The 15,885-nt window shown below is 33.4% G+C and overlaps 2 protein-coding genes across 2 annotated transcripts; one reads left to right on the forward strand and one right to left on the reverse strand.

The window, feature by feature from the left end:
• Positions 1–6,732, reverse strand: LOC134263133 (uncharacterized). Its single transcript, XM_062745443.1, has 3 exons — positions 5,982–6,732; positions 3,991–4,119; positions 1–522 (listed from the first exon to the last, which is right to left on the reverse strand). Exons 1-3 carry the CDS (start codon positions 6,691–6,693, stop codon positions 116–118), a joined length of 1,248 nt encoding a protein of 415 aa, XP_062601427.1. The 5' UTR covers positions 6,694–6,732; the 3' UTR covers positions 1–115.
• Positions 6,733–8,755: 2,023 nt separating this feature from the next.
• On the forward strand, positions 8,756–9,190 carry LOC134263130 (uncharacterized). Its single transcript, XM_062745438.1, has one exon. It carries the CDS (start codon positions 8,756–8,758, stop codon positions 9,188–9,190), a length of 435 nt encoding a protein of 144 aa, XP_062601422.1.
• Positions 9,191–15,885: the final 6,695 nt, after the last annotated feature.

Consider the following 15,885-nt stretch of genomic DNA (forward strand, 5'->3'; position numbering starts at 1 on the left):
TTATCATTTAAATTCAAATTTTAATTCATAATTCTTTTACTCAGTTGTTATGCATAATTCTTTTACTCAGTTTATAAGATTCAATTTTTATAGACAATAAAATATATTCATATGTTTACAGCAAGAATCCAGAGAAGGTGGTGACAGGTGTGTCACTGTAGGTAGAATAACCTGATCCAGAGCTATGGTTGACCCATACTGTGTCTCCCTTGTCCAATCGCAAGGTTACCAGATTCGTACCAGTCTCATAACCATCATTAGAATTATACACATTTGCCATCGCTCGAACCTTTTTAGATCCATTGAGTACAATATCTACATGTATAGCACTGTTATTGCCGTAACTTTGGATACTGACGTAGAACACGTAGTTTCCGTCCACTGGTGCGGTGAAGATTCCGGTGTAACGATTATATCTTCCTCCTATGTTGTTGATGACTTTTGGGAACACCAATATCCCACTGTTCCAGGAACTGCTACCAGACGTCACTCCAGCGGTGAAGGCCACTCTTTTTGGCAAGTCTACAAAAGCATTGATCTTGTAACATGTGCGACGTAAATATGAACATGAATCAGATTACTGACCCCCCCCCCCCGGGAATTTTGTGTGTTACCTACTTGCAATCACTTCTGCTAATTAATGATGCAATTCTACAAGTATCTGCTTTCTCATAGCTTATATTTTCTTACTGCTGATTTTTTTCAGTCAAGGCTTCCGTTTTTAGCTCAACTGAACCAAAGACTCAAGTATGTTTTTCTGATCAAAGAGAGCCCAGCGTCCGTCGGTCGTCTGTCTGTCTGTAAACTCCGCATTTTCTACTTCTTCTCAAGAACCACTGGGCCAATTTCAACCAAACTTACCACAAAAGCATCTTGAGACGACGAAGGGGATTTAAGTTTGTTTACAGAAAATGCCACGCCCTCTTTCAAGGGAAGATGATTACGAATTTGTGAAAAATTGGTGCATGGCATCGAAAAATAATCTTCAATATAACCCCGACCAAATAAAGATGAAACTTATGTAAAAGCTTCATTACATACTTTAGATTTGTTTATATTAATACCCTGGGGGTGGAACTCGGTCAAAAGAGGGGTCAAAAATATTACATAGGAATGCTGTAAATGTTTTACATTAACTATGCTTTCTTTTAAGCACCTTCCGCGGAAAGGAACTTCCGCTAAATCAAGTACATCACTAAAATGTTTAGAACATGTATATATAAATCGGAACACATGCACTAAATAAAATCTTCGCTAACTTTTATTCAAAAATTAGTTTCCGCCAAATATCGTACAAGCTAAATACCATGCATTAATTTTACAATATATAGGAAATGTCTTCAAAAACCTTTCCTCAAGAACAGCAAAGCCATGGTTAGTCATATTATTAAAGAAATATTCTCAAGTAGTGTGGATTTAAGTTAGTACAAATCATGACCCCTGGGGGTTGGGCAGGGCCACACGGATCCAAAGGGGGGACAACACCGATCCAAAGAATTATAGACCAATTACTAGTACCTTAATAAGTTGCCTGGGTAAATGGTTTACTTCTGCTCTGAATGAAAGAATAAGTAGATATACAGAAAACATTTCTCTTATATTGGAAAACCAAGCTGGCTTCCGCAAATATTTTTCCACTCAGGATCATATATATTCTTTGTATTCTATAATAGAACTCTATAAATCAATGAAGAAGAAATTATACTGTGCATTTATTGACTTTGAAAAAGCTTTTGATTCTGTCTGGCACATAGGCTTATGGAATAAGACCTTGTTGAAGAATATAGATGGAAAGTGTTTTAGAATAATTAAAAATATGTACAAAATATCAAGCCCAAAGTATTTTGTAATGGCAAAGCTCTGATTTTTTCCCTTGTACTGTTGGGGTAAGACAGGGTGAAAACTTGTCACCTATTCTGTTTTCACTGTATCTCGATGATTTAGAAGAATTTCTTGTTGTAAATGATGTTAATGGTTTAACAACAATGTCAGATAAAATGGAAAAGAATATTAGCTTATATATGAAACTGTATGTCTTGTTATAGGCAGATGATACTATTTTGCTCTCACAAGACCAATTTGATTTTCAACATCAATTAGATATTTTTTCTAAATATTGTGAAAAATGGCATTTAAAGGTGAATATTAACAAAACTAAAATATTAATTTTTGGTAGAGGCAAAGTGAATCACAATATTGTTTTTAGATATAATGAAGTACCATTGGAAGTTGTTAATGAATACAGATAAGTTGGGTGTTACTTTTTGTAAAAGTGCATCGTTTAATATGAATATAAAGGAGTTGTATGACAAAGCAACAAGAGCAATGTATGGAGTGATTAGTAAATGTTATTATGTAAAAGACATAATTTATCTATGAAATGTAAGCTTGGCCTCTTTGATAAAATTGTTAAACCAACGGTTGTGAAACATGGGGTTTTAATAACTCCTTGTTAATTGAAAAACTACATTTTAAATTTTGTAAACATATCTTAAATGTGAAAATCATATACCCCTAACGTAATGGTATATGGAGAATTGGGAAGATACCCATTGTTGATTAATATTAAGGTTAGGATGATTACTTTTTGGATAACATCAAACAATTCAAAGGTATCTTCAAAGCTTCTGACACTAGATGTGAACCAAAATGAAACACCATGGTGTAAATTTGTACAAAAAATTTTAAATGAATGTGGTTTATCATATATATGGAATTGTAAAACAGTTAATATCAAATGGTTGAAAAACAAAGTATACCATACACTTATTGATCAATTTAAACAATCATGGTATAGTGAAATGTACAATTCATCAAAAGCTCTTAATTACAGGTTATTCAAAAGTACATTATCTTTTGAGAAATATTTTGATATCTTACCATTGAAATTTCTGAGAATTTTTTGTAAATTTAGAACTGGTAATGCCAGGCTTCCTATTGAAACAGGGAGATGGCATGGTATTCCTAGAGAAGCAAGACTCTCTAACCTATGTAATTGTAAAGAAATTGGTGATGAGTTTCATTATTTATTCAGTTGTTTTGACGAAGTATTAAAACAAACTAGGTCATTATATTTATCTAATTATTATGCTGAGAACCCAAATGTATATAAAGAACTTTATGCGGTATATTGCATATATTTGCCCCCACAAAAGTCAAAGTTTGAAAATTTCCTGAAATGTGCTGAATTCAATAAATTGTATGAGAAATATAAATCAACAGAAAATATTATATTTTCAAAGCAGTGTATTCACAATTTTTGTTTTTATGACGTCACAAACTAGTCCGATTTTATATCCTTTTTCAGAAAGAGGACAAAATGGACAAAATTTCAACAATTTTAGCTTTAAAATTTATAGAGCGCAAGTTTGTTCAGGAACAATATTGACATATTTTATTGATATTATCATTCTAATATCAAAATATTGATCCTGAACACACATGCGCTCGGTGACTTTTACGCAAAATATCGACGAAATATGTACATTTTTCTGCAAAATTCATAAAAAAACTGAAATTTGTCATGTTTGTGATGTCATTACGTACATATGACGTCATTACTTATGAAAATATTCAGTGCTTTGAAGTCAGCATATACTCCCCTGTTTAAGAACTTAATTAAATAAATCTCCATCAAAGTTTGATTTGGGGGCCAAATATTGGTTATTACCGATAAAGTTCTTTGAGAATCGGTTTAAAACCACAAATAAGAAACAGTTGATAAAAGTTTGTAAATTTATACAAAACATTATCGAGAGTGTTCGCTCTCCTGATTAAATTCTAAATCCTGGTAGAATCATGGTTTCATCACTACTAATGCGCATTTTTCTTGGGAACAAGAAGGGGAAAATCTTTTGAAAATCTAATGAAGATGAATGGCAAGGTCAGAGTTGTGCCCCCATGGTTTCTTAATTGGTTCCTGCAACGTTGCAAGACTTGGTGTTTTCCTCATTTTTTCAAAGAAAGTATTTTAATTTTATTGTTACATACCACAACGATTGCTGGTAACATTCATTCGGAACACCTCAAGGGACGAGACAGTAGAAGATAATTTCAGCTGGTCATACTGTGATTGTTTAACATCATTCTGTAGATCAGCAATGGTTTTGTTAATATCATCTGAATATAAAACACACATAGGAAAAAATAAACAATGCGAGTTAAAAAGAATGTCTATCGTGAACCTCCCCTAATATTACTCACAATAATATTAGTATTCAGATATCTAAACGAAATAATGATGAGGTTAGCTGCTCTTTACTGTTAAAAATATTAAACCTTTTTAAATGTTAATATATTTTAATTATTAAAATATATAACACGGATATTGCATTTACGAACTTAAATTGGCGATGATTTTCACACAAAAGGAACTCCGAATAAAACAAATACATGTAGATATATTGAATAATTTTAAAAAGAAGATACAATTATATAATAGGGATGTCAAAATTGTCAATAAATCATTTGAGGAATAACTATTTTTTTGTTTCATGATGTGATCAATCGAGTGGCTTGTGTGATAATTTTATGCATAAACCTAAAAATAAATCTTGTTCAACTTCTTTAACATTTTGTCCAGCTAAGTCGTACAAAACAATGTGGCAGCACCAATGGTTTTGGTGCTTCCTAAAAAGGATATAGACCATATAAATACCTTTTTATATGTAAAAATCTAGTAAGTTTACAACCAAAATTATTGATTTTCGAGTTCTGAACATTTCATTTTAAACGTTTTGAATAAATCTCCAAAATGAAAAATGTTTTGCTTCAATCCATCTTGAGTAAAATCTTCACATACATGTACTAGTATATGTTCTTTTGACAAAGAAAAAACTGTCAGGAATAAAATAATCAGGTGGGTGGCAGTTCTTGCATTAAAGTCTCTCATTAATAAACACACATACCAATTATCATTTACCAATTTGAAAGTATTCCATTTTTTCTATTACTTTAAAAAGAAACAATCATTAGAAACACATTTAAGGACGTTCGATCCTGAGATTTTGAGCGTATTTTGGTCAGGCCCTTTATTTATAAATTCTGCATTATTTTTAAGTTCTAACATTAAATCTGAATTGTACAGTGCAAATTTAACTACATTCAATGGAAAAACCGCGATTAAATTCCCTTCAAGTAGAAATAAGCTAGGGACTATATTTTGTGGCGGAAGGTTTTTTTGACGAAAATGATCAGTTTTTCCATTTTGAACTATAACAGTACTGTTAATTTTTGATTCCTATTTATCCATCCTGGTTGCACACAAAACTATTTTTGCAGTGAAATGTGTTATGCTGGCACTGAAGTATCTATTAAATTATTTCTAATGAATTCTATCAACAAAGTTTGACAAATATAGTAAATATATTCTGAGAATCCGGGAAAAAATTGAGTCAATTTTAACGTAAAATTGACACTTTTTTAGTAATATTTGAAAATTTACATCACATACCCCCACTTTTGATGTTCTTTTCTAAACATTCAAGATAAATTTGAGCGATTTGCTTAAAATCAGAAAAAGTTTAAGACGTTAAATAATTTTCTTGCTTATTAAATTTTCAATGCCAGAAAAATAACTTTTTATTAGTGCTGAAAGGTCAAATAATTTAAACAAACTTAGAGTTTATTTTTTTTCATGCTTTAATTGGATAAAAATATTGGAGGGAGAACTTCAAAAAATTAATTAATTAAGACACAAATTTCAGTGCAAAAAAAGTCATATTAAATGTACTGTAACGCCAAAAGAAGGATATTGACCCCCATTTTTTGATTTGAATTTTAGTTAAGCTATGTTTGTAGAAACTAAAATATACTTGGCAAAAAAAGTTTGAGACTTTAAATATCAGGATCGAAAGTCGAACGTTAAAACTACAAAAAGGCATTATGAGTATTCTGCAAGACTTTGGAAAATCAGCTTAAGTTTATTTTCAAAAAAGTTAAACATACTACTGTGTGTGCTTACAAGAGTAAGGGATACCTACCAAGAATCGATGATTTTATCGTAATCTGAGTGTTTTCCAGGTTTGATATTAATTTATTAAGTTTTGAGTTTGTAGCGTGTAAATCACTTTTTAAATTTTTCAGTGAAGTATTCAGTGTCATTGACAATATACCGAACTTTTCCTGGACCATTTCCGGAATACTTTTATCAATTTCCTCTTGGGTGTGTTTATTCAAATCCAGCAAAGTGACTGACAAATAAAGGACTTCAACTTTCAAGTCGCCAAGTATCGTGCTGGTATTTGTCTCAAAAACTCTTCTTTTCTCCTCAATCTGTTCCAAACCCCTTTGGAAATCTTCATCGAGCTTTGTAAAATTGTCCTTAACGGCATTGAAGTTTTCTTTGTGTTTACTATTTTCAAGCTTAAGTCTCTCATTTTCACGTTTCAGTTCGTCCACTTCCTGTTTTATTGCTGTCACTTCTTCTTCCGTTTTCTGCTGTGAAGTTTCCAGTGTCTCCATACTTTGTTTCAGATCGACCATGTCCTTCATCAGTGAGTGAACATTTTTCACCAGTGCTATTCTTATGATGGTTTCTTGGTTCAGGAGTTGCCGAAATACGTCCACATTTCTCGAGTCGATGTCATTTTTGTCCAGCTGGGTGATATTCTGGCCACTGTTGTCTGTGAATATAGAGAGGCATTGGACATGTACGATATGCAGAAAAAGAAGTAAGCCAAGACCCTGCTTCATTTTGAAAATCTCTAACTATGGGGTGATGATCAGTTGGAAGAATTTATACCCCCTTTTCCATCATTCAATTTTCATTTGTATGCGTTAGATAAGGATTTACTTTGTGAGATAGATCAATCAAACAGCTATAATTATCAAATTTTCGGGTATAAAAAATATTTTGTTTAATGGCATATACTTTTTTAATGACGCAAAAAATCACCATTATCTTCATCTGATAATTCCTTCCAAAAATTCATTTTTCTTACTGTATCAATAAAAGTCAAATTAAGAAACTTCAAACTTGTTTAAAGTTCTCCTTCTTATTTTTATCATAATAAAGTTTTTAAAACAGTGAAGGATATCGTTTACTCTCTTTGCAGAAATTCCAATTATGAGAATAACAAGAGCCCCATGGGCCACATCGCTCATCTGAGCACATGGGCTAGGTAAAAAAAACATCAGCTTTCTGTTCAGGAGAAGATTTTTTTTCTATATAATTTTTATGTAAAACTTTGATCCCTCATTGTGGCCGCACCCTAACCCTGAGGTTCATAATTTGAAAAAAGCCTGAGGATGATTCCGTTAGATCCATATATAAAAATCACAAATCATGGATTTCCTGTTCTTCAGAAAAATTTTAAAGATATTTTAGTATATATTCCTATGTAAAAATTGATCCCACATTCTATCCCTACCATACCCCTAGGGGTTCTGATTTGAAGAATCTTGAGCCTACACTACATGAGGATGCTTCCATATAAATATCACCAATCAGGCTTTGCTGCTCTTGAGAAGAAGATTTTAAAGATTTTTCCTATATATTTCTATATAAAACTTCGATCACCCATTATAGTCCCATCCTCCCCCGGGGTCATGATTTGAAAACTTTGTATCTACAATACCTGAGGATGGTTCTGCATGAGTTTCATTTTTCATGGCCAAGTGGTTATTGAAAAGAAGATTTTAAAAAGATCCCATTAATTTTTCACTAATTCACAATTATCTCCCCGTTGAAAAGGGCATGGCCCTTCATTTGAACAAACTTGCAGCAAGTAGTTGATATACCAACCACAGGAAAGAACATCCTGGATCTATTTTTAACATCACATCCGGGACAACACTTAGTCGATGTTAGACTATTCCACCACTTGGAAATAGCGATCATGCTGTAGTACTCCTGCATTCTACACATACTAATTAACTCGACCAAGACCAAAAAGGAGAACCATATACATGTATCTGTGGAAGAAAGCCAATACTAACGACATTAGAGACTAGCTGCTGAGTTACTTAGATACCTTCACATATACCAATTTTGAAGATGTCAACAGCATATGGGGGTACATTAAGGATCTCATATGAGGAGCTGTAAAACATCACGTACCTTCTAGTCGTACACTTGCCAAACATACCTACCCGTGGATGACCTCTGAGCTAAGACGCCTTAGCAACAGGTCACAAAAAGCCTATAAACGTGCTAAGCGCAGCAAGGATCTAAGAGACATGAAGCGATAGAGGGCACCCAAAGGACAACTACAGAGGGAATCCAGGAGGGCACATAAAGCTCATTTGGAGGATCTCTTCAGCGATGACCTGTGTAGCAACCCAAAACGGTTTTGGACATACATGTATATCAAAAACAGGAAGCGGGATTCATCCCAGATAGTGACAGTTGAAGTCCAAAGACGGATTCCTCCGTAGCGACACTGCCAGGAAAGCTTCCAGTTTCAGTCTGTCTATACCCGCGAGGATTTATGCACTCTACTCGATATAGGACCAAACCCTTTCCCTACTATAGACAACAAAACAATTCACGAGATGGGAATATTGAAATTAATACCAAAATTATTGGGACTATGCCTATTCAAAGCCACTGGGCATGATGAGATTTCAGCGTTTATCTTGAATCAGAGTGCAAAGTCTGTAGCCCCAGATATAACATGGTTGTTTCCAGCTTTCCTTAGATGGCGGCCAGATGAATGGAGAGCAAACATCGTCCCATACAAGAAAGGGGAGACACATCAACCGTCAAGCTACAGGCCTGTCTCCCTAACATCAATAGCCTGCAAGCCCCTGGAACATGTCGAACACAGCACAGTTATGGACCACTCTGATCGGAACAACATCCTCTTTCGAGCTCGCCGATCATGTGAGACAACTTGTCATAACACTTGACCAGATAGCCAGAAATAGGGACCAGGGATACCAGACAGACATAGTACTATTGGACTTTTCAAAGGTGTTTGAAAAGGTCCCTGACCAACGTCTTCTATTGAAATTGAAGCACTTTGGAGTGTCAGGTACCACTGTAGGCTGGATTAAGGACTTACTAAGTCAGAGAACACAATCAGTGGTACTGGATGGGCATATATCTTCTCCACTGGATGTACTCTCCGGAGTGCCACAAGGAACCGTCCTGGAACCGCTCCTATTCCTGACCTACATCAATGACTTTCCTGAGGGCACCAATTTAGACGCCAGGCTGTTTGCAGATGAGAGCCTCGTCTACCGATAGATCCGAAACCAAAGAGATGCTGACAGGTTACATGAAGATCTCACAGAGAAATAAGAAAAGAAGTGGCAGATGTGTTTCCACCTTGAAAAGTGCACTGTTATTCGGATTTCCAACAAACGGGAGCCACTGCAAACATCATATATTTTGCATGGACATCAGCTGGAAATCGTGGAGAGACAAATATTCGCGGTGTTACCATCTCCCAAGACTTACAATGGAAAAACCACATTTATACAAACACAGGGAAAGCTACCAGAACCCTGAGCTTTCTGAGACGCAACCAAGGCCATTGCACTCCATCAGAAAAGGCAACAGCATACTGTACCATGATCAGACTATCGATCGTATATGCATCGTCAGTGTGGGATCTTTACCAGAACAGCAACCAGTACGCGGATACCTTCCCTGTGTGCAACATCACTACTGGAACAACTAGAGTGGGACTCACTCCAGCATAGGAGAAAATTACATCGACTTGCCCTAGGCTACAAAGTAAGGAACCGCCTTGTAGATCTCAATCCAGACAAGTACCACACACCTGGGGACAGAACTAGTGGTAGCCTTAGATATAGACAGCCTCTTGCTACCAAGTAGGTCTACAATAATTCTTTCATCCCACGGTCGGTGAGAGACTGGAACCGCCTACGAGAGACAGTTACAGCATCCCGTACTATCGAGGAGTTCAGGACTGGACTAGAAAGTGTCCCCTGGACCCAGCTCAGTTGCAACCCTGGTAGACGAGACAAACCACATTGTAAGTAGTTTTATTTGTTTTTAAAGGCAACAGCATACTGTTTTTAAACCATGATCAGACTATCGAGTTCAACTTCTTATGCAAAAAAAGATAGTCATATCTTTTTAACTATATGATCTTGAATTTTGCACATTTTTGATAATGTCCCATCATATACGTAAATTTATATATGAAGATATCGAACAGTATTTAAGCCCAAAAGTCAATTAAACAATACAAATCTTGGAGGAAAGCAAAATTTGACCTGTTAAACATCAGAGATGGGATCAGACCAGTCACACCGCATTGTGTTTCTCGTCATGATCGGGAAATAACGGAAAATACGTCGTCATCTCAGTTTTTTAAATAATGGCCCAACAAATAGTACGGAAATACTAGTATCTGTCAGCATTTGACCTGTCAGTAAGGAAAGTTGACGACTGAAAAGTTAAAATCAACATGTTTTTCATTAAGCTTTGATGTTTGATAACCATTTACGTCTTTTTCAAGTAAATTATCCAAAATGAAACAGATCTGTCAGAACCTGTTAGACTTATTTCAAGCTCATTGTAAGGATATATTGTTTTTAAAGAGGAAATAAGTAATTGTTGATTAACAATACGTCGTCGATATATCTAAATGTCGAGTTGAATGTAACAAGACTAGTGTTTTCTTTTTTTCACATATAAGATTTTGAACAAATTCTGCTTCATATCAATACAAGAAAGGTATGCTATTGGGGCAAAAGTGGTCATAACTGGAATTCCAATAGATTGTTGCAAAACCTGGTCTCCAAAAATCACATAGATATTGTCAAGCAGAAACTCAAGCATCTTTTCAATATCACCTTCAGAGTACTTGTGTGTACAATCATAATATTCTTTAGCAAAATAATTTTGCAAATGGTCAAAGTCAAGGTAAATTTACGAGTTTCATTTTTATTGAATATTTGGCTCAGGTTCTTGAGAAAGTTATTTCATCAAGCCTATTTTAACTGATTTTGACGGGTATGTTATAGAGACACGCGTCTATTACATGAGCTTTGTGTAAAACTAAGATGTCGGAAATATTCAATAAAAACACTGTAATTTTAATATTTGACACGCTTAAAAATTTAAACTAGTAACAGAAGCTGGCTTGAAGAACTTTTTTTTTTTATCGCGGAAACGTCAACTTCATGAATTGATTTTCCTCTAATATTGGACAAACCTTACAACGTCGCCAGAAAGAGATTTCAAAAAAACGTCGTATGCAAATCTTTATCTGTGAATCTCTTTAAGTTGAATAATAAAGGCCTATCAAAATTGCCCGAGGAAGGCCATTTTCTTAAGGGTTCTGTAAATATTTTGAAAGTATTCTTATGAGTATATTTAAAATGCTTACTTGTATCACTTCAGCAAAACATTTACATGTAGACTGATGTAGTAAGATTAATATGTAATGATAACGTCTCACTGTTCAATGCACTACTGATGGCACATGTGTGTTGCATTTTTTGTTAAAACTGATCAATGATAACAACTAGAGTATGTTACATGTGTGTTGCAAAAGTAATTTAGGTAAAACTAAAAGAGTTTTTTTTTGTTAAAAAAATAAGAAGAAAATTTCATTTCTCCACTGTCTTTTCCTCGCTTCATAAATATATTAGAATTAAGCTAAATCAAAATGATAATTCAAAAATCAAAACACAAGTAAAACTCACATACCAAAATTCAGCTCAATATCTGCAAGAGTTTAGAAAAAAAGTGCGGAAAACCAAGTTAACCGGACGGGTCAGAAAGACGGACGAACAGGGCACCTGAGTCCCCCCCGGTTTCACCGGTAGGGGACTAATAATAAACACAAGTAAAACTCAGTACAGGTTAACAGGTCAACAGAGGATAAAACAGAAGATATTAATAAAAATTTTAAAGGAAAATCTTTAAAAAATGCTTTAAAAACTGAAAAATGCTTTAAAGCCATCATTTTTATTGATTTTAACGATAATAAAAAGTCTTAAACAGATATAAAAAGCCAAAAAATATGATTTTAATAAAAAAAAAGTCTTGATATGGCAAAAATATGTTAATATACTGTTTTATAATTGAGGGAACACTATTTTAAATTAAGTTGTTTTGTAGCTTTTGGAAAATATACCTTGGCTTTACTGAGGACACGACCCGACAACTTTTCTCGCCGTTTCCTAAGGGCCTGATAGAGCTCAACAGTGTAATTTGTTTATTTTGTTCAACAAAAATTTTAAGCAATGAATCAATTCTTGTAAATGTCGATTTTTTTTTACAACATATACTCACTTGTCTAAAATTTCAGTTTTAAAAATATTGAACTTCAATTCCAGAAACTAAATTTATTACGCTTTATCTTTTGAATAAGACATTTATTGCTGTTTGATACCTCATGGATCGAATATTGACGTGTAGTTTGATAGATGAAGGGTTGGATTTGTTCTTTGGGAGATTGATTTTTACGATTTATACATGAGAAGACTTCAAAGTTTACAGCATCATTTTCCTGACGAAGCAAGAAATGTTTTTGTCTCTGGTCAAAGAGGCCAGCTCCCAGTGTATAATAATTATTTATTGAAAATCATATACATAAAAGTAAAAGAAATGAAGAATTGACTTTTAATGAAGGGGCGCGTCGTTTTAGTAATAGTTTTATATGATATTAAGAAAATTTTGGGATAATTTATTGATGTGAAGTTATAGTCAACGCCATGCAAAGGCCATATCAAATTTTTTCCCCATATGTTTAGTGACCAAGGACGGTTTACATATCCGTTATTGTTATTCACACCGCTTTAAATCTATTTGGTTCAACATGTTATTTTTGTTTTACATTCTTTTAAAATATTGTTTAAGTTTAAAGATTGAGATTTGTATAGAGCATTAAAATTTTTGTTACAAGATTAAGAAAATTTCTCTAATAATCATTACAAATTACATAATTATAATTTTTTTGCTGTGTTTTTCTACCTGACTGAAAGACATTATTGGCTTTTTTGGGGTGGGGGTGGGGTGGGGTGGGGTGGGGTGGAAACTATATATGCAAAGGAAAACAGCCTAGGGGTGATTTAAAATTGGAGAAAAGGGGGGGGGCGGTCCAACGGAACAATCTGTTTTTGTTTATCTGATACATGTTCATCGAAATACACGTTTACATTGATCAGTGTTTTTTTTTTATCTAATTGAAGCGGTATTAAAAATATATAAATATGTTTTATTTTAAGTTTTATTTTTTTTTAATCTACAAACAGGAGCCGATCTTTAACATGACAGATTTAGGTCAGATTCTACACATATAAAGTACATCTGAACCTATACTACTTTAAGTGAGATGATGAATAAAGAACGCAGCACAGAATATAAACAAAGAGCACAATATCAATGGAACAGCTTTACCTTCATATTCAAAAGTTGGTCAGCTTAGAAACCTACCTAAATTGATAGTGTCTACATAAAATATTTGAAATTTATACTCTTCCTAAGTTTTTTTTAAAAAAATGTAACGTATTTATTTGTCCTAAAAGTGCAATATGACAAGAAAAATATTTCATTGTTATTAGATACTATTAGAATGGTGTCGACTGGACCAGTACATGCAGGTTCACCAAAAAAACCAAAACCAGTAATATTTTATATTTTACACTAGTCTATCCAAACAGTGTTGATTGGGCTCTAAATGACCTATGAGTTTAATATATGATTTCATTACTATTTTGACATTGTCTCTTTGATTAAATGTGATTTCCCGGCTATTAGGTACTTGTTAGATCCCCTAATCACCCCCACCCCTTGGCTTGTTGAATATTTTCCCCCCAGATATATTGATTACACCTAAATGTATATTCATCTTTTATACCCACAGACACCTGACTTTGCATATTCTTTTTAAAAATGATAATAACCCAGTTCCAAATAAAACACAATTTTAAGTTTATCATTAGATATGGGGTTATTTCTATCATATTAAATATGTAACGTCATATCATGTGCCTGCATGTGAATATGAAAAGTATGAAAAAAGTACATATTGCAATGTATTTTATGTATAGTGGAATATTCTTGTGTGGCACGATTATTTTGAAGTTTCTCATTTTTACTTTTTACTATTTTTTATTGCAAAAAGTAGAATTTGTGAAGAAATATCCAACAAGGCCAATTCCACAATACAAAACTATTTTCAAATTTTTCATATATAATTCAAATCTTATTTAAAAAAAAAATATAAAATAAAAAACCACTTTTATACGGTGGTATATTTAGGACACGCAATTTTTTTTTTTTTAAATACCAGAAAAAAATTATCTTGTGAAAACGAAATATGTGAAAACGACTTATTATCTTGTGAAAACCTGAAAACGCATGTGAATATGAAAAGTATGAAAAAAAGTACATATTGCAATGTATTTTATGTATAGTGGAATATTCTTGTGTGGCATGATATAATAAGTCGTTTTATTTTGAAGTTTCTCAGTTTTACTTTTTACTTTTTTTATTGCAAAAAGTAGATATTTGTTTTGAAGAAATATCCAAGATAATTATGTCGTTTTCACAAGATAATATCTCGTTTTCACAAGATAATTATGTCGTTTTCACAAGATAATATCTCGTTTTCACAAGATAATATCTCGTTTTCACAAGATAATTATGTGTTTTCACAAGATAATATTTTCAAATTTTTCAAGATAATTATGTCGTTTTCTAATTTTTTTTATTTAAAAAAAAAATAATTGCGTGTCCTAAATACACCACTGTCCTAAATATTACTTTTACAATTACGTACAATATGTTTGTTCCATTGCATTCAGCATTTTTTAATGATTCATATTTGCATTTTTGGTAATAGGCGGTAAAATACGATATTGCAATCTTTGATAAAAGAATAGGGGTTTTCTCGGTCAGCGAACTATTTGATAATATAACCAGCACGTTCAAAGATAAACGTCTTTTATGTGGATAAGGATATTTGGATGTGTTAACCCAACAAAATATCAAAAAAATAAACAAATAAATTAACATCTGTGAAATACATGACACTCTCTTCGTGGTTGAAAAATCCATACGCTGGTACACATGTAAAATTCATGAATAAAGAAAGGAACGCATAAAGAAGCGAAATGGAATAGGGTATATGCTTTAAACACCAAGAATATAAGAATAGGTATATTAATATCTTACAAATGTTACTCTGATAGTACAATAAATAATTTTTTTTAAATTTAAACCTTTACGCGTGTTCACCTTATCTTAAAACCACAGTGAAACCTAGTGTGTGGCAATGATATACATGGATACAAAAAAGCTTAGAAATCTTCTGATATAATTAGTGACGTGCTTCGGATATCTTGTCGCAATCAGCTGCCTGATAATTTATCGCGAGAAAAAAAAAACAACCATGGCTAGAGATAATCTGGATGACACTACAAGACTTCTGCAAATTCAAAAAATTTGTTTAACATTTTTTGTAAGTAAAAAAGATTAAGGCAATACGTAAACAAATTCTTGAATTCCGGAACATTAGCAGAACTAAATATTCAACACGGAGAGAGAGAGAGAGAGAGAGAGAGAGAGAGAGAGAGAGAGACGTCCTTGCACTGCTCTATGATTGGTTTTGCCGGTAGAAGGTCTCCCCCAACGCTCCAGTAATTGACAGGCGGCAGAAAACGGTGTATATATTTGATTGCCTACGATTGAGTTAGGACCAACATGTCGCTTTGTTTACGTCTGTAGCCATTGATTAGAAAGCTGTCAGTAGAAACGGTCTCTTTTTTTTCATTTCTTTTATTGGAAGAATGGATTCTGTGCTCATTCGTGTCGAAGTAATCTTGGAGTTTATATAACTTCAGATACAGCAAAACAAGAAAAAGTAATCAAACTGAGTGTTGCATTGCCTTCTTTGATTTTTTTTTCTTTAAATTGCAAGAAAATGACGTAAGCACAAGGGTTTTATACGGAATTAT

Source organism: Saccostrea cucullata, unplaced genomic scaffold, assembly GCF_032062105.1.
Source record: "Saccostrea cucullata isolate Sc308-1 unplaced genomic scaffold, CSIRO_AGI_Scuc_v1 ctg1012, whole genome shotgun sequence".
Taxonomy (NCBI): Eukaryota; Metazoa; Mollusca; class Bivalvia; order Ostreida; family Ostreidae; genus Saccostrea; species Saccostrea cuccullata.

Coding starts and splice junctions, on each gene's coding strand:
- LOC134263133 (XM_062745443.1), bottom strand. CDS start 6,693: ATGAAGCAGGGTCTTGGCTTACTTCTTTTTCTGCATATCGTACATGTC. Junction 4,120..5,981: donor GATAAAATCATCGATTCTTG/GTAGGTATCCCT, acceptor TTTTATATTCAG/ATGATATTAACAAAACCATT. Junction 523..3,990: donor TGTTACCAGCAATCGTTGTG/GTATGTAACAAT, acceptor ATGCTTTTGTAG/ACTTGCCAAAAAGAGTGGCC.
- LOC134263130 (XM_062745438.1), top strand. CDS start 8,756: ATGTCGAACACAGCACAGTTATGGACCACTCTGATCGGAACAACATCC.